The sequence below is a fragment of the Patiria miniata genome, unplaced genomic scaffold (assembly GCF_015706575.1).
Source record: "Patiria miniata isolate m_02_andy unplaced genomic scaffold, ASM1570657v1 HiC_scaffold_17, whole genome shotgun sequence".
Lineage (NCBI taxonomy): Eukaryota > Metazoa > Echinodermata > Asteroidea > Valvatida > Asterinidae > Patiria > Patiria miniata.
In genome coordinates, this window is record NW_024037055.1 from 4,009,215 (window position 1) to 4,037,185 (window position 27,971).

At 40.3% G+C, this 27,971-nt stretch overlaps 2 protein-coding genes across 2 annotated transcripts; one reads left to right on the plus strand and one right to left on the minus strand.

Moving 5' to 3' along the window:
- Positions 1-499: 499 nt before the first annotated feature.
- On the minus strand, positions 500-5,787 carry LOC119723526 (FUN14 domain-containing protein 1-like). The gene is made up of 5 exons (XM_038194229.1): positions 5,688-5,787; positions 5,044-5,188; positions 4,403-4,478; positions 3,190-3,318; positions 500-2,514 (listed from the first exon to the last, which is right to left on the minus strand). The coding sequence occupies exons 1-5, from the start codon at positions 5,704-5,706 to the stop codon at positions 2,437-2,439; spliced, it is 447 nt and encodes a 148-aa protein (XP_038050157.1). The 5' UTR covers positions 5,707-5,787; the 3' UTR covers positions 500-2,436.
- A 383-nt stretch (positions 5,788-6,170) lies between these two features.
- Positions 6,171-27,963, plus strand: LOC119723527 (RCC1 and BTB domain-containing protein 1-like). Its single transcript, XM_038194230.1, has 15 exons — positions 6,171-6,235; positions 8,135-8,263; positions 9,202-9,425; positions 11,479-11,638; positions 12,110-12,200; positions 12,596-12,663; positions 13,015-13,122; positions 13,869-14,011; positions 14,727-14,917; positions 15,122-15,180; positions 15,856-15,926; positions 16,125-16,178; positions 16,583-16,680; positions 22,748-22,878; positions 26,000-27,963. Exons 1-15 carry the CDS (start codon positions 6,206-6,208, stop codon positions 26,138-26,140), a joined length of 1,698 nt encoding a protein of 565 aa, XP_038050158.1. The 5' UTR covers positions 6,171-6,205; the 3' UTR covers positions 26,141-27,963.
- Positions 27,964-27,971: the final 8 nt, after the last annotated feature.

Below are 27,971 nucleotides of genomic sequence, written 5' to 3' on the forward strand. Positions count from 1 at the left end.
GGAGTTTATACAGGATAGACCAGAAACACCGGGGCAAACCCCTTCTCTTACAACGCATGTTCCCAGCTGGAACAGGTGATGTTCCCTGATGAAACGTTTCAAGCATTCTGACATTTGAGACGTTCCCTAAACTGAGCTCATACTGGTTGAGTGCAGAATGAAGTTAATTGTGGGTACTTTGCAGAATACAAAACAATGCACGCATGCAGCGTAACCCCCAACACAGAGAGAGTAAGCTCTCTGGAACAGTCATAAACTTCCAGAGCATGTACTATCAGTGGACTTTTGGGCTTAAACCTTGGCTTGCCTAGTTGAGTTTTTGGACATTATACTCGACGACTCGGTCAGTGACTCAGTCTGGCAGAGGGCTGAGGAAAATAGGCTAGCCCTTTATTTGTTTCCAGCCCACAAAAGCCCAGTAAAGAACACTGCTCTACTTCAATTACACAATGTACCTGTAGCAATGTATTCACAAAATACTTGGGTCAGCAGAAACAAGTTTGTTTTCTTCAGTTTTTGCAACCGATAATTTTTATTCAACGAATACAGCTTGTGATAATCCTCCATTAGATTAAATCAAACCTTTAATGCATAACACACTGAATCAATTAACATTATCAATACAAATCGGTGAGTTTCAAGTGTGGAGTATTATGATGCAAAATAAAAAGAACATGATTGAATCCTTATGCTACTTCTGTAGTCTGTTGATAATTTTCAGAATGACAAAATGAGGTTGTTTCTATGAAAACATAAAATGACTGCTAAAACTGATCCCAAAATGATAACCAACATGGTAAAGTTCAGAAGATTACAAAAAGGTTTATTAAAAAGTCTGACATTTCGAAAAATCACTTGAGGTTCCCTACTAAAGTGGTTTTATTTTTAGAATGCAAACCCTAATATATGCAAATGTATTATTTACTTCAGTGACATTAAAGTACATAATGTATTTAAGTTAATTACAAAAAGAAATGAGAGGGCACTCAAGTTAGATTGCAAAAGCTACGAAAAACAAAACCAATTACCTACATTTAACAAACGGCTTAAATTTGGCAAGATATATGAAAGGTGTACAAGATGAAAAGAAAGTTATGATAGTTTCAAGGGCAGGCTTTTGAAAAAGAGACCTTTCTGAAAATGTATTAATTACATGCATCTTATTTAAAATGGCTATTCAAAGTTTCGAAGGTTCAATTTTACGCACTAGCACAGCATGACCAACAAAAGAGAAATTTTGAAAAGGGAGTTCTAGTATCCGAGTTACTGGGTCTAAAAAGTATGAGTAACAGAAAAGGGGTACATGTACACACTTATTTATTCGGTGGACGGAAAACATGTACACTTTGTTTGCGAATTGAGAAATACAGTATTGTAATGTATTGCATACTTTTACACATTGGGCTGTTTGACAGTCAATTTATAGCTAACAGACTAAAGAAAATGAAACAAATTCACAAACATTCTAGAAAAATAAAAGATTCGCTGAATGGTAAACATGTCTAAGGTGAGGGTATTTAAACGAAAAACTAATTGCACACAACATTTTGAATTTTGATCATTTTTCAGCTGAGATAGACTGTGTTAAAAGTATGGGTGTGATTTTGTTTCAAATGAAAATTTGAAATTTTAATAGAAGAGTTTTGAGAATTGTAAAGACAATTTTTCATTGACCGGGAGGACTGGTGAAAAGGTCACACTGATTTGTTGATGAAAATACTTTCCGTCTGTTTTTTTCTCCAATAACAAGTTACTTATGTCATTGTGTTGCGTTGCACACGCATAAAAACTGTCACATGTAAGCTAGACAGCATCACTGAACACAAACAGTTTAAGCTTGCCCCATGATTGACCGCTCTCAGCATGCTTGGCAGCTCCAAGTCAACTTGTCCTGATATTAAAAACCACCATTGCTCATAATTATTCCAAATTCAAGAATCTAAACTCCGACCATTATGAACCTGACCCAGCAGGTCACTTCAGCCCTCTTCACACAACACAAAAAATGTAGCAAGCATTGAGGAACAATTTACGAGTTGAGATAGTAAATACATTGTACTCGAACATTAACAGCTATCACTACGTACGACCGGGGTTTGTGTGGAACGCGTGACCGTGGCAACACGTGACCTAGGCGGCGTATGATGTAACCACTTCTACGGCGTATTGCACTGGTCATTTACAACAGTGTTAAATTTGTCGTAGGTCCGAGACTACGAACCTCCGCCAAAATCCCTCAAGGCTTGATATAAATTCACCAGGGATGTTGGCCACTTTTGAGCACGGAGGTCCCCTCCCATGAAGATTTTTCAAGCAGGATAATCGTTCTCAATCATCATAATTGGGTTTTTTTTTTGGTCTCGTGTGAAGAGGGCTACAGTGTACTCGTTTCAAATGACACAGAAGTTATTGCGAACCATAACAGAGGGAAGTTTGCTACATGGCCATGCCTAGCAGGAACCCTGCACCAAATCCGCCTGATATAACAAGGTTCTTCCTTCCAAGCTGCTTGACCTGTCAAGATGCAAAAAAAAAAAGTTAAACCAAATTAAAGAGGCTACAAAATGAACATTAAAGTATGGGTGTACATGCACATGTACTTTGTGCAGATACTGTGTGAAACTCTTTGAAAATAGTTGGGCACATATCTTGTTTAAAATTATTTTAACCGGGCATTGCAGTTTATTACTCACATACCACGAAGGCACTTTTACTGTTACATGTACACATTTGTACAATGTATGTCACTGTGGAAGCTCTCCCAACCTTGTGGGGAATTATTAAGCAATGTTCCTAGCATATTTCAAGACTGAACGAGCAGTTTCTCAGTTGGGCCAACATTCCCACTGCCCGTAGGGGTGTGAGTGACTACTGATAAAAAGAGCTGAACACCTGAAAAAGGCGTAAAAAAACCTGAATTTTGGAAATCTCCTATATTTCTGTACACAGCATGTGAGGAAAAAAGCTGAAATCCATAAAAAAAAACTAACAAACGCTGAAATTAGCTTTAAAGCTGAGATTTCACACCCCCTGCACTGGGGAAATCTGCTCCACCAAGGCTGTTTCAAAGGGACACTGACATATTCCCTATAAGAGCAGTTTCTATACACAAAGCAACTTTCCAAGCATACTGAGCTTTGAGTCGCTCCCTTGTGGCAAACAAATGCAGTGCAACTTGATTGAACTGACCTGGTGTGCAAATGTCGAAATGTAGGAGGCGTTTTGCTGCACCTGCGATTCAACCTTCGCCTTGGTTTTGTTGATGTCTTTTTCAAACTGTTTCCAGTTGATCTTAATGTGTCCAGTATGGTAGCCAATCTAAAACAAAAGAATGAATGAAACAGAACACACAGGAATAAGCACAGAAGGTTATTGTATTACTAAAAACTTACTTTTAGGCCATCAGCCTGGGGGTTTAGTCAGTATCGAATCGGAGCATAAATGATTATAGTGCGCATGCGCAAGGCATACCGCCTCTAGAGTGGTAACAAGCATTTTGATGGACATTTTGAAAAAAAGGGTGATAACACCCAAAAAGCTGCCACCGCTGCAATGCTATCACATATTTTCCAACTCTGGAGGTGTATACCTTGCCAAAAATCGCTATGATGATTATTCCCCTCATTTGATACCGGTGGCCAAAATTTTGGACCGAGGCTGATGGCCTATTTAGACTAAATACACAAATGTGCCACTGAGCACAGGTGATACAAGTGGTGTCAAGTGAAGTCCAGTGGGCCTAGGAGGATTAGGGTTAAAGAAAGCGTCCAAAGTTTATCAACAATGGCCTAGCGGTTAAGAGCATCGCACCGGACTCATGCTCTGGTGTTTCAGAGGCAGCAGAGTGTGGGTTCGAGCCCGGGTCTGGACACTTGTGCCCTCAAGCAAGGCACTTAACCAATATTACTTCGTCCTCCGGATGGGACGTAAAGCCTTAGGTCCCGTGTGTTGTGTAATGCAATGCACGTAAAAGAACCCAGTAACACTTATCGCTAAGAGAAGGGGTTTGCCCCGGTGTTTCTGGCCTCCAGTCAAAACTCCCATGAGGAGTATTTAGGAGAAGAACCAACCTAGTAATGAAATATCAACATCCAAATTTTACTGGCACTTATAACAATATTATGAATGTTATTTCATAAAACGGAAGTCAAATCACTGACGTGAATTGACTTCTGTTTTGACTTGTGACTGACTTGACAACCACTCTGACATTTTGTGTTGCAACTGTGTTCCTAATATAATCCCCATCACATTCTGTGCTAGCTATATTGTGCTAGCTATAGTGCACTCCATGTATATGCCATGCCTACAGGAGCAGCACAGTAATTTTCAGGCATGCACTGCTTCAAGCACAGTTGAGCTGCTTATTGTAAATGGATGTGCTATACTTATCGAATCTTACCAGGACAACCAGGAGTCCTCCCCCGACGGCTGTTGCTGCAGCCTTGCCGACTTTCTGGAACAAGTAACCCGCAACCCTGACCGAACAAAAAAAACAGCATGAGAAAATACTCGCAGTCTTTTGTGCATGTTTTAAAATTACGAAAATTCTCCAAATCGGAATTAATATCAGGCCAAGTAAAAGAAAAAAAAATGGTCTCTCATCCTGGCTTTGAAAAAAGGGAGGAGGTGACCCTTATTTTTCTCTCCAAGTTTGCGGATCTTCCAAGACGGATTTGCTTGACTCTTTTGTTGATACTTTCGTGTCAAAGGAGCTGTTACCCTTTCTATCAGATTCTAAACTTGCATACATAGCGGTAGCTGGAATTTTGCTGGAAGTGGAAGCAAATACAAACATTTGTATATTGCAAATGTATGATAAGGTACATGTAGGTAGGTGGGGAAACTCGAAGCAGAACTATTATGTTACAAATATAGCTCACTACTGCTTGATCAAAATCGTACGTGGTTCTCTTATTATTAAGCTGGTAGGCCTATAAAGTGGTGTAAAATTGAGGAAAAAGTGAGGTGTGTATTGAGGGTCCAAAATTTATGTGGCTGAGATGGTGGGCAAACACTTAAAACTGTAACAGCAAACCCTACCAGCCTGCGGATCCTCCAATGGCCACCTGCACCGGCACAGATTTCTTGGAGAGTTCCCCATCTAGTGCCTTCTCCAGCCAATTTCTCCCCGTCTCTGCAACGTCCAGAATCTCAAACATGCTGTCGTCAATGCCAGCATTGTTATCTGCCACAAGTAATAGAACCAACAAGATACATAACTACACACAGGAACAAAAAATCTTTGACATGTTTGAGTTAGACACGCTCGACAAAAACAATGAAAAGAACTTTGGGCGATTGTGTAGTTACGGGCCCTGTTCCTTTAACCTTGACCTATAACTAATTAAGAGGGGTCCCGTAACCTATTAAACTACTAGGCCTACTACTTTTACTAGGCCTCTGCAATCGCCGAACTTTGAGACCAATCCGGGGAATTCCCCTGGAAAAAAAAATGGCGGTGGCCATCATCAACATGATCGAACATGTCAAAAACCGAAAACCGAACCGGCGAACATGCCCAGAATTTCGGTTCGAATTTCTTTACCAACGTTTGACAGGAAGACTTCACAATCAACGCAATTACTTAGCAGAGTTTTAATTCTTACTACTTCACCAGAAGATTTCCTCAAAAAGCCAAGATAACTGAAATATTTGCCGATTTATGAAGGAATGAATTACCGTACCTCCCGCTGCACTCGCCATCCTGATCGACGTTTGACCTTTGACACTTAAATCGTGTTTCGATTCCGATTCTCACACACATTAGACAACTACTCGCTATTTACTTTATTCGATTCCTTACGCAAAATTTATATGCACCATCGAGTCCTTAAAAATCGATCCTAAATTGTTCTTTATGCTTGACAAGTATGACATTAATCGGTACTAATTATTACCCGCGGGATCATCGTCAGCTGGATGGATGGATGGATGATCGGTGTTCGAGGACCGATTTGAGCTTTTGCAGATCATTCTAACCGTTAATAATTGCATACAAAAGGTTAAGTACAATCCCAAAAATTATCTGCCATGTGTTGTTTAACAATTACCACTATCGCTTATTAATAATAGTTTGCATTGTCACTGGTCACAGTCATCGGTCATGCATTATGAGCACCACCGGGCCGGGGGGGGGGGGGGGGGGGCTCCGGAGGTGGGGGGGGGTGTAAATGTTGAGTGCAGGGAGCCTTTATTAAATTAAATGTTTGTGAGTGCAGTGGTATCATCACTGGTAAGAAGAATAATTTCATTGAGGTGACAGATGAATGTTCCGTCCGAGTTGAATGGATCATTCATCGGTCATCGAATGGTGAATGAAAATATTCTAACTACGCTTAAGTTCCATTTGGCATTGCAGTTTGCACGAATTTGATTGTGAAACATTCATTATTTGTTTTATATAGCACCACACGGATTGGGTGCATTCTAATTCTAGAAGTATTTTTTTCGTAGCAATTGTACTAATAATATACTTTTAAATACCCCATATTAACTTTTAGGGGGTTTGGGTTAAGGTACATGTACATGAGATGTGAGTTGTGAGTCATCTTCATCCTCTGCTGGGATGAAATGGAAGCAGTCGATTATGGATGATGTCATCCACTGCCTAAATTTGTCTTGCCAATGACTGTGGCATGTGGTGACAGTACAATGCAGTATGGAGAGTACCAATACATTGCGACAACAGAATAAAAAATTGGTGCCAAATCCATGTAAGAGTGTTTCCAGTGAGCTACCACCTCACAGAAGTTGCAGACAAAGCTCAAAGTTATTTCTGTCATCAAAAATTTGGCCTTAGTAGATTATTTACCCATGGATTAGAGCTTGGACTCAAAATCCTCTCAAAAATGCAGTACATGTACATTTGTCAATGAAGGTCATTTCTTTCATTGAGTTCAATTAGGCCTACATACATCTGGATAATTCAAATTCCAAAAATTGTTTAACTGCCTTTATTGGCTTTACGTTCATGACAGGAAGTGGATGAGTCCTACAGACAAATAATTATTTTGTTTGTTCGGATTTGTGATTGCTCCTGAGGCCAAGTAAAAATAAACTTGATCTCATCCGGGCTTTTTTAACAAATGAAGGAGTCGGGCGTTTGTTTTCTCTTTTTTTCCCCTCCAAAATGGCAGTTTGAATCTTCCATTTTCTTGACTCTTTTGTTGATACAATTTTTGCTGAGCTCAATTGTTGGTTTATAAATGTATAATATGCACCTCGCAAAAGTTACTGTACAATTTGCAGAAATTTAAATTTATTTCTAGCCCCAAAAACTTGGCCTTAGTAGATAAAAATAATCACTGGAGAGTTTGGACTTGAAATCTTCACCAATATTGTAGCACGGTACATTTGTCCATAAAGGTCATTATGGAGAATTAAAATTTAAACAGCTCTTATTTGACAAGTCAATGAAATAATAGCCACTTCTGCCATGTTTGTAGCTTTCATACATACAACTTTCCCCTTTAAACTTCTATGAATCTTGCAAATGAATGTATTTTACTTTTTAATATCATTATTTGCGATTCATGGGTAATTAATTGGTAGTATCACCTCATCTAGAATATAAAAACAACAAATTTAATGAATCATAATTTCTATTTTTGCACGCATCCTGCAGAAAGGTTATCAGGTTATCCCACGTACTATATTTAGATTATTTGAATATTTAGGGCCTGCATAAATTGGGTGTGTCGCCACAACAAATGTCGATCTTGACTTGAGTCACACCCCCGACCATGCTAGTGAACTTTGTACTATGTATTTTGCATTGTAGAACATGCTGGACTAGCTAGTGTGTGATTTGGCTCATGAATGTATGTTCATGGTTGAATTCGGCACATACAGTCACATTGAACATCTTGTGTACATGTCTACTGTCGTCTGTACAATGTAGTTCCGTGCTTTGAGGATCTGATCATTGAGTAACTTAAGTTGTTTGTCATTCCCTCAAAAACACTGAGAGTTGAACTTGTAACTTCAAAACCAATGGTAAGTTTTGTACGCTTTGACTGGAGCCAATTTTTTGTTTAACATTTTTTGTTTAACATTTTGGACAGCTTGTGGTAGAAACTGGTACATGCACATTTGTGATTTATATTTTACTTCATTTGAAATTTTCAAACAGCAGCCCGTTAACCAATCAGAGCGGAGCCTGAACGTCTCTAGTCGGGCCAGAATGACCAACCTACACGACGTGGCCAAGTGGCCCATCTTCAGCCTGATGGAGGTGGAACTACTCAACAGCATCCACCAGGTAAGGATTGAAACAACTTATTGTAGGGTTAGGATCGGTGACTCTAAATCAGAATAGATTCCAAACATGGAATTTGAATCGGAGGAGAGGGTAATCTGACGATCAGACGTTCACGTGTGCAGAGACACAATCGAACATCTGATATATCCTAAAATGTATGCGACTGCGCGCCAGCCAATCGGAGTCGACTTTAGAAACTGTGACGTCAGTTCGATCAGAAATGTGGACTAAGCTGTTGATAGGTCAATTTGGATGCCATGTTTTTGTGATGCAACAACGGAATGCCGATGACCCGATAGAAGGCGCCTGCTGAATGGTCAGAATCTCGAGGTCAAGATGAAGTCTTGTTTTGCATAATGAATCACCAAATCTGCTTGCGTATGAGAGACCGTTGCCGCGGCTATTCCGTAGACTGGGGGAGGTGGGGGGGGGGGGAATCTCAACAAGGTAGTCAATTTCAGCAATTTAAGGTCTCATTGACCTTGCAGTCAGTGCTATGTGGGGAAGTATGGCCTAGTGGTTAGGGTTTGTGACTTGTGATCAGAGGGTCAGGGGTTCCAACTCAGTGGCTGGCCAAACATGTATGTTGTGTCCTTGGGGAAGCCACTTTACTCCCACTTTTCTCTCTCCACCCATGTCAGTCAATCCAGTTTTACATTCCATTTTGCACCAATTATCTGAACAAATTTTGGATGAAAATTGTATGGGTAACGGAAATTCCTAAGAAACTTTAACTGATTCTTAAAAAAAAGTTATGGAATTGACTGGAGCGGGGTTTGAACCTGCAGCCTCCGGATTGTCGTTTCGGTTTCACTATGTTTGGCAATGTTTGGGGTTCCTGTGTATAGCCTTGTGTGAAAGATCATATTATGGCACAGGTCTTAAAAGACTTCACGAAGGACTAAAAAACTTGTATCGTTTCCATCTCTTCCAACCAGGCCTGTGTGTTCGGCAGCGGGGGCAACGAGGCTATCTTCACCACCACAGACGGCGACGTCTACGCACTGGGCAACAACCACAACAGCTGCCTGGGGTTAGGGGACATCCAAAGCACACTGGTGCCCCGCAAGATTGAGGTATTGTGCGGCAAGGGTGTGACGCTCATGGCGTTTGGCAGCGGACCGCACGTGGTGGTTGCAACCGACAGTGGGGAGCTGTACAGGTCTGTTTTTGCACTCTGGCTTGCTTGATGCCCTTCGTGCTGTCTGGGCAGTCACAGACAGTTGAAAAAATTAATCAGTCCTCTTCCCCTGCCATGCTTTTATCATGTTTCATATACAGGCTAGTCACCAACAATCAGATCGTATTTCTTGTAGGCACTGTGACAGTCAAATTCCATCAACAGACATATATCAAGTAACTGCATAGGCACAGCTGGCTTATCAATATCCTACAGTCAAAGCATAGCAGTATCAAGTTGTATAACCAGTTACAGCCAGTCGATCATGTGTTATGTAGGCAGGGAAAACTCAACTGCTAAAAAAACAGTCACTTGATTACTTTTAAGAACTGGGATGGCATTGAGGAATTAGCCAGCCACAGAGGCAGAGTTAAATTAACCAAGTCTTGGAGTAAGTTTTGAAGGCAAGTTATATTGCTGACAGCCAAAATAAAAGCGCGTAATGACGGTTCAAAAAAACGTCACGGCAAAAAGCATCTGCAGCGGAGGGACGTGCACACGTTGCGCTGTTTGCATAGAGCAAAATGAAATGCTCATTTGCTGATCGTGCATTTCGGTTTTGGGCGTATCGGCTTCAATGACGCACCAGTATGGAATTCAAATGCAGATATGCAAATAGCCGTACGAAAGCCGTACAAAATTTTGAGTATCCATGGGTTTGTGCACAAACATGGATGCGCCCAGCAGGCATTACTTTGTACACGAAGTTAGCGCTCTAGTAATTTAATATAGCTCTATGGGAAAGACCCACTTAAATTGCATGAAAATTTAAAACTGTGTGAAGTAGAATTTCCAGCCGACATTCCTGAAGTCCTGAACTTGAGTTTGCTCGTTGAACAATTTAATAAACCCCACCCTCACTCTAACCACAGCCCCCCCCCCCCCCCACACCCCACCCAAAAGAAGTCTTTTGGGGGTTGAACAGGATAGTCGTTGCATGTGACCATGAGTTGCATGGCCATGTACAGGGCCTATTGGCTGTGACAATATTGGACATTTCCTGTTCTGAAATTGTGGTCTAGACTTGCGGGCAGGATATATATAGCAAGCTGTATGTTACTATGATCCATCCTGGACTATGAGAAATAGCTAATTAAGTATAGATGCAATGCATCGTAGAAATGTCCGACATTCTTTTTTACACCAAAATATAGTGATTTACATAAACCAAAGTGTTTAAGCTGGCAAAAATGTACATGGTACAGTTTTTTTCTCTTACAAGTACATGTAATTGGTAGTCATTGAAAAAAATGATAAAAAAACATTTTTTATTTCATTAGAAATAATGTATAAAATTTCTGTTTATCATAATTACAATAATGAGCATTTTAATTAACAGGCTTTTACAAAGTAAACATTTATGTGCGAAATTTGCACATTAAGCCCAATGTGATTTTATGGTGCATGTAGTTATTGTTTTGCACATGTACAGCGCAGAAATCGGCAGAATTCATCAAATATTGCAAAAAGTCCTGTTACATGTAGTAAAATATGTGTTACTTTTAGGGGAAAAAATATATCTTTTTAGACGGTATTTGTATTAATTAATCCTAACAGTCCTGAATCCTTCAAAATCCTCTTTGCCAAAGTGAAGGAATTTGGAGGATTGAGGTTACATGTACATGGCAAAAGTGCATTACTGATTTTATAGGAGGCACTTTGTCAAGGTCTTGGGCCGGACCTTGTGTTTTTATTTTGCTCAGCCATGCATTTATAGGCCTGCATTATGCTTGAAATCCTCCGTACTGCTCCAGGATGTCACTGGCCAAGCTTCAACATATTGACAGTCACCGCGCTGCAGGATTTTGCAGGATTCAGGCAGTGGTCACCCGACCACGGACCATATTCAAGAAATAATGGAGGAATTTGCAGGATTGAGGCTATATGCTGTTTTTCCATGAGGCCAATTGGAGGATTTTGCAGGATTGAGGCTACATCCTAGCAAAAAGGCCTAGTTTAATAATACAAATACATAAACACACCCTATTCCTACTGTAATAAGCCGCAATCTATTTTGGGTTATTTTGTATTTCAGCTGGGGTCACAACGGCTACTGCCAGCTTGGCAACGGCACGACCAGCCAGAGTCCAGAGAGGATGGCTCCCTGCCTAATATCCAGCAGCCTAGGGGGCTGTATGATCAGTCAGGTGGCCTGCGGCAGCCACCATACTCTGCTCCTCACAGACAAAGGAGAGGTAGGTCGTGTCCCAGTAACACAAATGTCTGTCAACCGTTCGTGCACGGAGGATTCATAACACAAAAAGGCTGTTGCAGGGTGCATACCAACTAACCCGTTGAAGTTTGAGTTCAGTGGATGCTGTATACGCTTTGTTAAAACAGAGAAATGTGTGCGCACATTTTGGATATGTCTGGATTCTGTTGCAAACATGTGTGGCCGTGGGCAGCCTATTATGAAACCACCGTCAAAATTAATGTTACTTTTCTTCCAAATGTTACACTTTCAGGCAGAATAATTTCACAGGGTATTTGACACTAGTCCTGTCTTCACTCTTAGCAGGTTCATTCTGTCAATAATTTGTACATTTTTCAGATTATTGCTGAGGATCCTATGTGGCTTTAATTATTAAGCCACTGTTGCACATGTGGCATTGTAAGTAAAATATATCTGTTTATCTTTTTTTTGTGGTGATTCTGATTATTGACAGGTGTTTGCGTGGGGCTACAATAACTGTGGTCAGGTCGGGTCAGGAGCGACGGCCAACATAAACGCACCCAGAAAGGTCTCCTCGTTACTCAGTAAGAACAATAACGTTCTTAGGCCTACTATTCTAATTTAATCGTCAACATTCCAGTTTATTTCAAATCTGACCCTGAGGATGCGGTGGATTTGTTAGCATTTATAGGAAATATGTATCCCAGATATTGAGTAAATTAGAAGCAGATTGGGTGTTCACGTATCATTGCGTAACACTGAGTCAGCGATTTTATCCTGAGTGAATTTTGACCTGGACTACTTCATCGAGAACTGAAGTGGCTTATCATCAAGTACCAAAAACCAGAGCAACATGGGGTGGCTATTCTGGATATAAACGTGGGTCAGAGAGTTGAGACTAACATGTGCACTCCTATGCCAACCGTCTATTTCTCTCAAACTTGGGTATGCACTAGTGATGTTGTTTCCCTTCTTGAAGGTGGCAAGAGAATTACAGCGTTGGCCTGTGGTCAGACATCATCCCTCGCACTTGTGGACAATGGTGAGGTGAGTTAAAGCCAGAGTCCTTCATTTGCAGCTATCCAAAAAGTAACTGGCACCATGAATCCTGCGTCTTTGTGGCGTTTTATAACATTTTTAAGAATTTCAACAACGCAATATGAACGCCATGCATGGACGTGACAGTTTGACAGGGCCTTTACATCTACCTCTTGTACATTAAAGCAACATTCCATGGTGGTTTTTCATTTTCACAAATATTGGTACAGTGCTTCAATCATTTGAATAAAAGGGGGGGGGGGTAAATGTACTTAATGAGTGAACATTGATTCTGCACCACGAGGGGGAAGTCCCATGTAGGTTTGCTGGATTTTGCTGTTTTTTTGTCTGTGCCCACAGGTGTATGGATGGGGTTATAACGGCAACGGTCAACTAGGTCTAGGAAACAACGTCAACCAGCCAAGTCCCTGCAGGGTGTCCAGTCTGTCTGGGGTAGTTATATCACAGGTAGGTGTGTACTGCTGCTCGTTAATGTGCCCCACCGAAGTAATTTGCATAATTGAGGGCAATGCAACAATTTTGCACCAGCAAAGATGGAAGCTGTTAACTGTACTGGGATATGGTGGTTCAGCATGTATGGCTGGATCCATAGCTATGCATGATCACTGCGCTTTAGTCGTAGCCTTGTTGCCTAGTCTGGTTCGGCACTTACATTATCGTTGTGATGTTGTATTCAGGGGGCAAGAATCAGACATAAGAAATTTCGGACATAGATATATACTTCCCTTATAAAAAAATCGTCCGGAGCCACCAATTAGAAGAACAGATGGAAATTGGACCTAACAAAATTTCGGACTTTATTTCCCTTTAAAAAAAATCCTCTGATGCCACGAATTAGAAAAAAAGATGCAAAGTGGATCTGTTTGTGCCCAAAACAAAAACCTTTTTATTCAGACGTCCCAAAAAAAAAGGAAAAAGGTTTTTTTCTGTTGAAATGAAACATACAAGTTGAAAATTTAATAGAAAAGAAAAATTAAATTTGTTGAAGAGCACGGAGAACTCAACTTTAAACTTGTTTCCCCGTATATATATTTTCTCTGCCCAGATAACCTGTGGCTATGCCCACTCCATGGCCCTATCAGACGAGGGCATTTTGTATTCATGGGGTGCTAACTCCTACGGGCAACTAGGTACCGCGACAAAGCTAATCTAGTCACAGCTGTATGTAATGTAATCTCCTTTTCTCTGCCCAGATAACCTGTGGCTATGCCCACTCCATGGCCCTCTCAGACGAGGGCATTTTGTATTCATGGGGTGCCAACTCCTACGGGCAACTAGGTACCGGCAACAAAGCTAATCTAGTCACAGCTACCAGAGTAGGCACAGATATAGGAAGGTAAGAAGCTGCTTGAAAAACAAAATTAGTTGGATTAGGTTGGGTTTTTGTCCCTTCACCGACGTATAAACACTGTGTAATCAAGTTTGTATCTCTCGAGTAAAAGTTGGAAAAAAATCACTCAGGTGGGACTCGAACCCACGACCTCCTACTTTCCAGTGCAGACGTCTTACCACTCGACCGCCGAGCTTGCAGGATCTGTTTGCTGGTTCGAATCTGATGTAGCAGCGGGTACCGCAATGAAACTACCGAAATACGCCGGTGAAGGGCAAAACCTAATATTGACTTACATCACCCAGACGCAAATCCCATCTTATGAATACTGTATTTGCGGTACCCGCTGCTACATGTACATCAGATTCGAATCAGCCAACCGTTCCTGTAATCTTGGTGGTTGAGTGGTAAGACGTCCGCACCAGAAAGCAGGAGGTCGTGGGTTCGAGTCCCACCCAAGTGATTTTATCCAACTTTCACCCGGGAGGTAACGCACTAAATATACAGTGTTTATACATCGGTGGTCGTGGAAAGCCCAAATTTTGTCCCGAAAAAGTCATGGAGTTTCATTTTAAGATTTCATTTTAAAGAACCATGCTCTTTTGCCTCTGCTTATTGGCAGTCCTCAAGATTTTTTTAAGCTCAGGCTTCTCCCAAGCGCCAACTATAAATGCTTAAATCTTAATTCCTTCTTCATGTTTTATAATTAATTTTGATCCAGATTTGTAGAGATAGCGGCCACCCATTATTCCCACATCTCCTCGGCCATGTTGCAGTCCGGCATGGTCTACATGTGGGGCCAGTGTCGGGGTCAGTCTGTGACCTCACCGCTGCCCACCAAGTTCACCTGTCTGGATGACGTGTTTGCCTGCTTCTCGTCCCCCGCCGTCACGTGGCGACCGCTGCGATTCGGTAAGATTTGTTCATCAAACCAAACTTGCTGTGCATTTTAGCTTCCATATTTTTAAAATCTAATTCCTGAAATAAGGTACTGCAATGAACTTGGAACATCGAGATTCAGTTTTAAGGCCAGTTCTTACTTCAAGCGAATTTCAGTGCAAAGCGAATTCAGTAGGATAATGGCGAACGTCATTCGTTATTTTGATGTATTTCTAGAAACGTTTGTTGGAAGAAGGGCCCTAGAAGACAGCTTAAAGAGTTCATTCGATAACCAGGTGAGATAAAAAAAAATTCAATAAGCCCGAAAGTCAGAAAATACAATAAACCCATAAGTCAGAAATTGTAAACGATGTTGAGGACTAGTTCAAGGAATCTCCTTCCACAACATAGTCGTAAAGGCCAAATAACTGCATCCTTGCTTAAAAAATTCTTAAAAATGTAACAAAATGTGTTCATTACTAACACGTACATGTATGTTTATACCGGTACGTGTATCCTCGTGCGCAATCTTCATTAGATAATGGTGTGACCTCTGGGGGGTGTGGCCTAGTGGTTAGGGTTTGTGACTCATGATCAGAGGGTCAGGGGTTCGAATCCAGCTGCTGGTCATATGTTGTGTCCTTAGGCAAGCCACTTCATCCCCAATTGCCCCTCTCCACCCAGGACTCCACCCAGGAGTATAAATGGGTACCGGCATTAGCTGAGGAGTAACCTGCGATGGACTGGCATCCCATACAGGGGGAATAGAAATATTCTCAGTTGTTTCATGTTACTGAAACCGGAGATGAACGCCTGCCTGATGGGCCACATTGACCCGTGACAGACTTTGCTTTTACTACTAATGGTGTGACTGGTTGCTTTACTAAATTACTTTAATGTGCCTTGTGTGACAAACTTTGTAACCATGTACCGCTTGAAGTTCGTTTTCGATTTTTGGGTTTTTTTTACAGGAAAATTCCGACTTGAAAATTATGTTGGAAGGCAAGAGTATTCATGTACATAAAGCTATACTGAAAATCAGGTGGGTACACCAATAGCTTTCTTGCTTCTTTCACAGTTCAAAATCATTATTGCGATGATACACATGTAACCTTTATTCAATTTATAGGAGATTGTATAAAATAAAACAAACTTGACGGATAAATTTATCTGTCTATAATTATTCAAAATCCATTGTAAATTTGACCAGATTGTATATGATCTTGTGATATGCCTGCAGGTGTGAGCATTTCCGAAGCATGTTCCAATCTCATTGGGATGAGGATGGAAAAGAGTGAGTAGTCTCTTAATTACAATAATTTTTTTAATGAAGTAGATATTAAGGAGCATTTTTGAGAGAATGTGCCCTTTTGGGCTCAAAAACGTGCTCAACACAAATTAAAAATGTAAGCAAGATCGTTACAAAGTAGCATATCACCATTCTCACAACTGTATCACGAAAATACATGTATGCCGTTTTTGTTTGTAACTACGGCACCTACATAATAGGAATTTTGGGGCACAAGATTATAGTTCGAAGAAAGTTGAACCCTTCATAGCAAATGCTGTAAGACTATTTATTGTCCCATTTGCAGTGTAATAGAAATCACCCAGTACACATACCCAGTCTATAGAGCATTCCTAGAGTACCTCTACACAGACTGCTGTATTAAACAATATTTATTGTCCCCTTTGCAGTGTAATAGAAATCACCCAGTACACATACCCAGTCTATAGAGCATTCCTTGAGTACCTCTACACAGACTCTGTCTCGGTGGATCCTGAAGATGCTATAGGTAAGCCCATTTTGCATTTTTTTGTTGGCAGTTGTGCTATACCAATTGAGCTATCCAGCCCTGGCGAATAATCCAAAACCGTCATTATCTTTGTTCAAGGGGTGCTTGTCAGATGCCATTACCCCTTATATGCTATATTAGATTACTAGAGCGCTGACTAATGTACAAAGTGATGCCTGCTGGGCGCATCCATGTTTGTGCACAAACCTATGGAAACTCGAAATTGTGTACAGCTTTTGTACGGCTATTTACATATGTGTTTGTATTCTTAACAGGTGCGTTATCGAAGCCGATACGCCCAAAACCGAAACACGTGATCAGCAAATGAGCATTTCATTTTGCTCTTCACAAACAGTGCAACGTGTGTGCGTATCCGCTGGAAATGATTACCGTTATTTTTTTTTTTAACCGTGTGCACCGTGCATCGTTAGCAGAACCAGGTCAATTACAGCATAGCATTCACACTTTCACGCCCAGGACATGCCCTCAAAGTTTCTGAAAGCCTTTTCACACTTTGGTCACAGGGACCTGTGTTAAAATCAACAAGGGTCTACCGTTAGTAGAACCAGGTCAAATAGGCAAAGCATTCACACTTTCACGTTTGTAAACAAGTTTGGCATTGGTTTTGGATTTTTCTCAAATGCTGGACCCATAGAATCTGCATTGGATTCAGAAAGTGTGGAGGAGCCTCTAGATCTTATTTGTCGCCAGACCCTTTGAAAATGCTCCCTTCCCTGTACATTGTATTCTTAAAGTTTGTATGCGTGTGGATATTTAAATTGAGTCGACCCCTACTACCAGGCCCGCAGGACCAAGTCCCCCAAAATCCACCAAATTGAGGGTGTGGATTATGATGGCCTGTTTTAGTAGAAAAAACAAATTCGGAGATTTAAAAATCACCTGCTCAATTTCATTTGAAGAGGTTGGTTCCAAAATGCCAAGTTGATGCACTTTGCAATACACTTTATTCATGAGGAAGCCATTTTGATCTTGTTCCCTGTATTTTATTTATTGTAACCTGTTGAATGGGATGGTGCCAGACTATGCCTTCCAAGCCTCATTTTTAGTGGTTTATGTAAATGTGGCTCAGAACATTACAGGTATGTTTACTCACAAATTTGAGATCACTCATCAGAGCAGACTGTTATTAATTTGTAATTAACTTTATTTCATTGCTTTCATTAAGGTACACTTTTTGTTGTTAAATAATCCCTGGATAGAATTTTCTTATTGCCCAAATTAGTTAGTGCCCCATAATCCAAGTAATTTTCAGTTTCTACATAAAATATAGTGTTTGGTTTTTCTTATAAAGTTTTAATTACTGCATAATTTCTTCAAGTAGTTTAATATGAATGAACTAAACTACTCTCTGACACTCTTTTGTACTCCCCTAATGATCAAGTTATTATTATTATTTTTTTTTTTAGTTGATTAATTTACAGCGTTCTACACCCTTTGTAATTATAGTATTTTTTCCTCATCTCCTCACTGCATGCCTGACACGTCCTTGCTACTTACAAGCCAAATTCACACCAAGCTAACACACAAACAAGAGATTGATGAATGCAGGCGACACTCAGGTGATAAAATACTGGCCTTTATGTAAATGTGGCTCAGAACGTTACAGGTATGTTTACTCACAAATTTGAGATCACTCATCAGAGCAGACTGTTATTAATTTGTAATTAACTTTATTTCATTGCTTTCATTTGTATTCGCAAGTTCCAAAATTAAGATTTTATCTCGCTTTCAATTTGATATGGCCGACTCGTAAATATAAAGCCTATGACGCCTGCTCCTGTGGCCCAAAGTCAGTTTTGACAACAATTTCAGAATACAAGAAAGCGGAAAATATAGTTTAGAAACTGCTAAATATGTTGTAAGCGTTTCATCACCATGCAACTTTTTGACTTTTTTTTTCTTCAAATGGATATATTTCGCATTTGGAAATAAACTCTGCCAAAAAAGAAAAGAAAATCAAAGCCTGTCACTTATTTTTTATGATTTTCCTGCTAACCAACTGTGCTTATCAAACTCAATGCGATGTTGTTCACACCCATCTCTTCGGATGAATACCGAATTACTGTGATTTACTGTTTAAGATTCAGTCAGGCATGCAACTTTCCCACGGATCAGCTGATTTCCTCTGTTTGTACTTCACATGTTTGCCATTGAAAATAGAAAAACACTGTACAAAGTCTTGGAAAAATTTGAATTTCCTCTTTTTTGTACGACTTCCCAGTTGCATGCCTGAAGATTGCGTTACTTCATCAAGCTTCAGACAAATCGTGATAGAGACCACAGGAATGCAATCTGCCAACTCGTCTTGCATGACTCGCAAACCCCTAACCCTTCCCTGGTTACATTATTGGTGTGATACACAGTGCTATATTACCCTGACAAAACAGACAGCTATTGATGCCAAAGTATTCAGCTGCACATTCCCTGGCCGAATTGTCTCGGTACGGTGTCCTAATGAAGACAGAGTTGTCTCATTAATTACCGTCCCCCTCTGCAAGGTGATACACGTACCCGGTACGGTACCAGGGGCTTGGAGAAACACAACAACACTGGGTTAGATTGAGGTTTCTAGTTCAAAATGCATACTGTGCATTCTATCACGTGTCGTGTTAAATCTCCTATTTCACTTGTGTTTCTTGTGATACTGTCTTAGTGTTGTGTGCCATTTTTCAAAGGAATGACTGAACTTCACCTTATACAGACCAAAAGCATGTCGGCCATCTGAACAATGAACCGAAATTTGCTATAGTACATGTATATGAGCTCCTCGCATGAAAAGCAGATGACCTTTTATACCACTTTTGAAAGCCCCTTTGGTTGGAAGGGGGGATTTACTGCATGTGCATACTGATTCGCGCGCATGTGGTGCAAAGTACGCATGGCTTATTTTATTCTGAGTCACAAACTGGTTGGGTCTTCGTGTGAGTCTCAAGTGCCTAGATGATAATCTGTTCGAACGTCCGTTCCAGTGGCCTCCCCAAACTTTCTCTTTGTAACCGTTGATTGATACATACATGTACATGCCACTGATCTCTATATAAAGACTGGATAGCTAATAAAGAGCCGCACAATGTACGAATTTGACGCCATATTGGTGAGACCGGCTGGTGATCTACAAAGGACAAGTTGTCGTTTTTATAGACAGCATGATTTCTTTTGTAAACGTCGCGGTTCACTTGACTTATATTTTGACCACCATCACTGACCAAGGTTCACTACAATTTTTCTAACGTCGTGGTTACTAAAATGCCGCAAATATAACTTTTTCGGCGTTTTGAAATAATAATCACTACGGAAATGTGTCCCTTTTAGAACATCATAATATGTGTACGTGACCAAAATGCGCGTCAACTGTTGATACAACGCGCGTGTATTTACGCGTAGAACGTTCGTATAATACGCGGCCATCTTCGTGAGACCGGGGGCGAATTGGTCAATATGCAAAGTCTACTGTGTGAATGTTGTATGCATATCCGCTATCCAGTCTTTATATAGAGATCAGTGGTACATGCATGTAGTCCATTATTAAGTTGCTTGTAAGTCACTATTTAGTGTCAATTACTTTTAAAGGGAAGATACAACATTTGCAAACATCACAAAACGAAATGATCAAATTATCACGAAATACCTAACTGGATTGTTAGGGAATGACAGTCTAAAGCATCCTGTAAAATTGTGGCTCCGGGTGTGCTGACATTTTCAAGAAAAATGGTATTTTTCCAACGCTGGTCGGCCGACCAGCGTTGGAGAAACCTGGCTGTTTTCAAAAACTGCTCCTAATTTTCATAATTAGTTATTTCGCATTTTGTTTGCAATTGATTACACACCCGTGAAGGGGTACAAGCCTGCTAGACTGATTCTCTGACCTTACAATTCCCCAAAGTCTATAAATTGCTCTGTTTCATCTTAAGTGGGGTCAGGGAACCAGACTACAAGAACATGGTTGGTTTTCTTGGTTTGTCCAGCATCTACAAGCCCAAAACGCGAAACAAGTAACTTTAACAATATTTGCTATAGCACACTAATCCTCCAAATCCACTTATTTTCAAAAAATTGCAGTAAAAGCAAATGTTGTACATTCCCTTTAAGGTACACTTTTTTGTAGAACATCCCTGGATAGAATTTTCTTGTCACACAAATTAGTTAGTGCCCCATAATCCAGTTAATTTTCAGTTCCTACATAAAATATAGTGTTTGATTTTCTTATAAAGTTTTAATTACTGCATAATTTCTTCAAGTAGTTTAATATAAATGAACTAAACCACTCTCTAACACTCTCATGCACTCCCCTAAAGATCAAGTCATTATTATTTTTATTTTTTTTAGTTGATTAATTTACAGCGTTCTACACCCTTTGTAATTAAAGTATTTTACCTCATCTCTTCACTGCATGTCTGACACGTCCTTGCTACTTACAAGCCAAATTCACACCAAGCTAACACACAAACAAGAGATTGATGAATGCAGGCGACAGGTGATAAAATACCAGACTTTCTCCATTACATATCTTCTGATCTTGGCCCCTTGATTGCAACGATAAATAATATCACAGCTGAATGCATATGGTTTGGCTGCTATAACATGTTTAGGCCAAAAAAAAAGTCTCCGGTTTCTGGTATGCGCGCGCGTCGCCGTAGCCATGCGCGTCGGCAAAATGAAAAAGTTTTTTTTCAATGAAAGATGATGTCTCAAAACGGCCAAACTCACTGGTTTGACTAGAATCCTGCTGCTGCACAATTTTAACGTGTTTTTAGATGGGGTTATGATCGAGAATAAGCTTTATGTGGCCTCTCTGGACTCCCATATATATGCACTAAGTTTAGTCGGGCACCATTTGCAGTCATCAGCCGACATTTGAAGCAAAAAAAAAGTCAGGTAAAAAAAAAAAAAAAAGCCGAGTCGCCGCACCACTTTTTGGGCAAGCTCCATACCAGAAACCGGAGACTTTTTTTTTTGGCCTTAGCGTCCCCACCGGCTTCTTTTTTTTTCTTTTTTTTTAATACCAAAAAAAGGATAGAATTCTAACAGTGACATCATCTTGGCCTCTTATCTGTTGCATCTAGCCCATATAAAGCTGGTATGTCATTTCCTGAGTCCAATGGCGACCATTTATAAAAAACAACTAGCAGCCATCTTGAAAAATAGCCCGGTCGTACGCCATTTTGGAGGGGGAAAAAAAGGGCCTCCCACTTCCGGTTCGGGGCCCGCTTAAGGGCCGCGGAAAATATTTGGATTCTAGATGCTCTGTGGTGCGATCTGAGGCAATTTCTGACCACTTTAACCAATGTTTTTTTGAGGAAAAGATGGTGGTGTACTCATTGTCTGCCTTTATTGCGATGTCACATAAAAGAATAAAAAAATTGGTTTCGTTTGGGGGGGGGGGCCATGGCCCCCTTTGGCCCCCCCCCCCCCTGGATCCGCCCTTGTTTCCTATAACATTCTAATCCTCCAAATCCATTTATTTCTGTAAATTACGGCAGAAGCAAATGTTGTACATTCCCTCTAAACGAGCAACAAGACCACAAGAGTGAAATTCATTCTATGGAATAGGTGGAATTTTTACTCAAGTTTCTGATGACGTTATTGTGTTTACCTCTGCCATGCAAGGAGGTTATGTTTTCATCGGATTTGGTTAGTTTGTTGGTTGATTGGTTGGTTGGTTTGTCTGTTGACAAGATAACTCAAAAAGTTATGGATGGATTTGCATGAACATTTTTTTCGGGGTGATCCTTGGTAAAAGTACACATCGGTTAGGTTTTGGAAGTGATCCGGATCTGGGTCTGGATCCAGGATTTTTTAAAGGATTCTTCACCATTTATGCGAGTATTTCTTTTGGGTGTACTGACAATATGGCGGCAAATTGTTTAACCGTGGCAGAGGTTTGCGCTCTCTGAGTGCTTTCTATTTTTGCAAAGTTTTTCAATCGAAACTTAAAACAAAATCCTTAATCTAAATCCTCTGGGCAGCAGTTTTCATCTTCAGACATAAAAGAGTGCCTTGGAGTTCTCACCCTGTTGATATTTCCTCTGGTTTTTTTTGTGCTCAGGACTTTTGGACCTGGCCAATTCCTACTGCGAGACCCATCTCAAGAAACTGTGTGAACGCATCATCAAGCAGGGAATCAACGTGGAAAACACACCAACGCTGATGGCAGCCGCCATCAAATACGAGGCACAGGTTGGTGATCTCTTCAATTCCAAACTTTGTCGCCAGCAAGTGTTCAAATTTTCAAGGTCAGAAACTGCAGTCTTGGCAGTATTGCCATTCAATTCCGACAATCATAGGATTTTCTTTCTTTTTTATTGGTTTAAATACATAACAAAACTTCAAAACTAGGTCTGTGAGAAGTTAATGCATTTGAATCTAACTGATCCAATTTATCTTACTGAAGCAGAGTGCTTTTTTGTTCAGTGTTTGTTTAATATTAGTTTTTTTTGGCTTTTTTTTTTGTTCTCAGAGTATTTTGGTATTCAAAGGATTGCAGTCGTTTTTAGTAATTACATTTTACACCACAAATGGAATTAAGACGTTACAAACATAGAAAAAAAAATAGATAACGAGAAAATTCAAGAAGAAAAACTTGAAAGCTTGGACTACCCGTTGTGCATTTTTACTAACAGAAATTAAAAAATAAAAAGCCATAAAGACTAACCTTATTCCGTCTGTTGGGTCTTGTTAACTAAATTTGAAGTTCTTTGTAAGTTAAAAAAAGAGCAAATGGCTGCTTAGAACGTCTACAAAAGAGCCATCCGACTCGATTAGAAACGCGCTGATGAAAACCCCTCCATTTGGAAATAATGTCAATTTGACATCGGCAAAAGCACCTTGTAGTGTATGTGTATTAACCCTCTGCAGTGCCATTCAAAGGCAATTAGCGGGCCGTATCTCTGCAAATTGCTTTTCGCTCGAGTGAATGAAAAATTCTTTTGAGCGCTTCTTTTGAAGACAGCCGACGAAATGCTGACAAAGCATTTCTTTTGAAAGAGACTGTCTATTTATCGAGCGATCACAGCCTGATGTACTATACAACAATTCGCTCGAGTTATTCCTGCCGATTCCGGAATTTTTCGTCTTCCGTAGTAATTTCTCGTCTTCACGGTGCTAATCATTAACGAGTGAGCAAACACGGGAGTGTTTCCTAATCAAGTTTGAGGGAAATATGGGGCATAGCGAGAGACCCATCTTTTTGTCTTATAATACGAGTCCCTGCCTATTTGACACAAAAGGCAAAATTTGATTGTATGGCCAGGGGGCAGTTGCCCCATCCACCCATTGAAACGAAAAGCAAAGTTTACCACAAATTGACTAAAGTAGTCCCTTGATTTAATTGTTGCCAGTTTATTGAAGACTTTTCTTCTCTCTTTTATTGTTTATACAAGGCAGTGCCAAATTAGAAAGAAAAACAGTGAAAAGCAAAGATCCTTGACATGCATTTTGCATACTCTTTACTTAAGAAATTAAAAAAACGCCTTTCAAAAATTATATTTCTGAAAGATTCCCGAATAATCCCAAAGTTTGAGACCTGCAACTTGCTGTGAATTGTAATCACCATTCAGTTGATGAGGTTTGTCCAATTATACAACTCAAAGTGTCATTTATTTTTTTACTCTATTAATTGTGTTCATTGGTGCATATTGTATGCGTCTTCAGAACCAACTCGAATTAAACGGGCGCCATCAGACCTAAATGGAGTGAGGAGTACCATCCGTTGCTAGCTAGCAAATCAGTATTGTCAGTGTTGACTAAATAAATTAAAAAAAAAAATTGCAGTACGCATCCACTGTGGATGTGACTTTGCCTTTAATTTTGTAAACATTTAGCAAACATTTTAAAGAACCGTTTACACGTTTAGCCATTTCACAAAGGCTTTAATTATTGGCGCTCTTAGGAAGTTGGCATGCATGTACATGTAGGTCCCTCTTTACAATTCAGGTTTCATTAAAATGTTTTGGAAGATTTGTAAACAGAGTTAGATTTTTTGTTGTTGAAACATTTAGATGTGTTCTAACGTCACATCCTGATTTTCCACCCTAGTCAATTGTTCATTGTAGTTCAAGATTTGATGATAAAAAAATGTGACCTTTATTTTTTTGGAATGGATGTCCTGATTTCTCAATCTAGCTTTATTGCCAGAATGTCATTTCCCCAAATTCACTGAAAACTATTCATTGTTACATGTGCATGCAGCTGAAATCAAATTAACGACAACTCATTTTCTCGGTCAAACACAATCGAGATGCATTTTTTTTCAAGCCCCAGATACTGTTTTATTCGGTGTAGTGATTGATTTGAATTAGGACGCTCCATGTAATGGCGCATGTTCATGTACTGGCATGTTGAGAGAAATTTAATAACATGATTCGATACAAACGCTGGTTTGGAAAAATGGCCTGTGAATGCATGTGACAGTGAAATATTGGAAATTCATCAAATTTAGAAAAGATTGGCAATTATGAAAGAAATGAGTTGCTTTTTGCATAATCACTTCCGGGAGACGGGAGGAGGTAATTCTTATTGCTTTATAATTAAGTGGTATCGTTTGACTGCTGTTATTGGAGATATTTTGAGTGATGCCGTACATGCTTGTATGAAGGAGAATACAAGGAAAGACATTTGGGAGTGTTTCCTAGATTTGTCCATATGTACATGCATGAATATTTGTTATAAAGGAAACTTTTCACACTTACAACTTTGAGCAGATTCAAACAGTTACATGTACATGTATATCTTTAAACCAATCATCTTTTTTTCATTTGAAAATTATTTATTAAATGAAGTTTTACTAAGAACATTACCAAGTCCGCCACAATCCATCGCTAACTCTGCTTCACATAATCGTAATGCTTCAGGACAAAATCCGCCAAAATCAACCACAAATCAACCACTGCTATAGGTGGTATTTGATGGACTTTTTACTCACGGCTTGCCAACCAAAATCCCCCTAAAATGGGGGATGCATTTTGATGGAGTTGGGAAGAATAGGGTTGATCTTGTGCGCTGAGAAAAAGTCTTCACAACTCCAACAATAAGGAAGAGAACACTCTCCTTATATGACAGACAGTGTCATCATCTCAAGCAATAGCCATCCATGCATCCATCAATGATACTGCAATATTTGTAGTGTCTAGACACTGTTAATGAGGCTGTCTAGAAAGTAATAGTCTTTGTACAGTTTTTTTTTCTTACATAAAAATAAACAATACCTCCAAATACGGAGCAAGTTGAAAATGTAGAAATCCCATTATTTAGGGTCTGTTCACTGACGTGCCTTCTTTGTCTTTCTTATCCCCAACTTCAGGAGCTTGAGGATTTCTGCTTCAAGTTTGCAGTCAACCACATGACGGCTGTCGTCCAAACAGAGGCATTCCAAAACCTAGATGACTACTACCTGAAAGAGTTCCTGACCAAGGCTGCAAAATGGGGTGCTTTTAAATACTGACAGCAGGCCCCTGGGGAACGGGAGGCCCCTGGGCATTTAGAGGCCACTAGGCATTTAGAGGCACCTGGGCATTTAGAGGCTCCTGGGAAGTGAGAGGCCCAAATGACAATGAGAGACCCAAATGGCAATGAGAGACCCCTGGGCAATTGGGGATCCCAGTTGTATTAGAGGGTTTATAGCAGTGAGTGGACCATAGGCTCTAAGAGGCCCCTGAGCATCAAGAGGCACTTGGGCATCAAGAGACACTTGGGCATCAAGAGACACTTGGGCATCAAGAGGCCCCTTAGAGGCCCCTGGGCGCCAAGAGGCCCCTGGGCCCCGAGAAGCCCCTGGGCACAGAGAGGCCCCTGGGCGTCGAGAGCTGAGGCCCCTGGGCATCGAGAGGCCCCTGGGCGTCAAGAGGCCCCTGGGCACCAAGAGGCCCCTGGGTGCCAAGAGGCCCCTGGGTGCCAAGAGGCCCCTGGGCATCAGAAGGCTTCTTGGCAATCAGATATCCTGAGCCTATCGATAGGCCCATGAGCAGTGGAAGGCTCCTGGGTATCATTAGGCCCCAAGGCAACCGGAAGCCCCTTTACAATTGAAAGCCCAATCAATAGGAGGCTCTAGGGTGACAGGAGGCCGCTATCACTAAAACCAGGCAGATCAAAAAGGTTTCAAGTTACCAGCTCCTACTGCTGTAATTGCAGCACACGTGAAATACACATTCCACAGGTTTGATTGCCCAACAAACCTTTTCTTTTTATCCAACTACCTTTTTTTTTGTAAAGTAACCCTCTAGAGCCGCATACAGCCTCAGGCAAAACATTTTACGGGCAGGACAACATCTCAAAATCTAAATTACATGTACCTTCTTCTGTCTGGTTTAGGGATGTCTTTGTGGAAGATGCTTTGCATGCTGAAATTTTGCATATAGATTGATACAGGGGCTCATCCATAGGTTGAGGGTAATCCTGAAGTCTAAGCCTTGGTGGACAGACCATTCCACAGCATTGTCTGGCATACTGTAGATCCTTTCCATTGCTGCCACCTTTGAGGTGCGTTCTCATCAAAGATGGCTGCTGAATGGAAAAGGTACGTCTATTGGAAGGGATTATTTTGCAATAGATATCCTCCAGATGTCACATGTAAATAGTAAAGTCACACAGAATAATGTTTAGCATGAAATGGCATTGTGTGAAGCCATAACCTTGAAGCTGACACCCTATTCTAATTTTGTGCAATTTTGGATGGTGACCCGTTCTACAAATTAAAAAATGTTAATGCGAAGTACATAATGTGCAGTGGTATTGTTAAGTGTTCAGTGAATTTCAAAATGCTGTTTCAAATCTTTCATTTTTTAGCTGTTATAATACATACAAGCTTGTTAATTGGTTGTGCTTCGGATGAGGTGTGTAATGTATATGCACGCTTTTATGACCTCACTTAAATGACAGTCTGTCACGGTTCATCTACGTGGGCTTTCAGCCAATGTCGTCAGCGTCTCAACTCTTTTTGTGAAGGTTGTCAACTGATATTCATTGTCATGCCTCTTAATTCTAAAAAATTAAAAGATTGTAGCTTGACACTGAAGAAGTGCCAGTGGCCATAATTCCATTGTAACAACAGGCCGATTCCATATCTTTGGTTAATGTTTAACCTATATTGGAACAAATCTAATCGGAGTCTATTTTTCACCGGATTTGCGCCCTGATCTTTTCGTTTAATAACGTTTGGCTTGTCAGTCTTTATTTCAAATGGTTCAAAACTTATAAAATGCTGTCCCTCTTATTGTATTCATCTTGTCTGTGTTGCACATAAACGTATATTTTCCTGAGTAAAATGCATACGTATT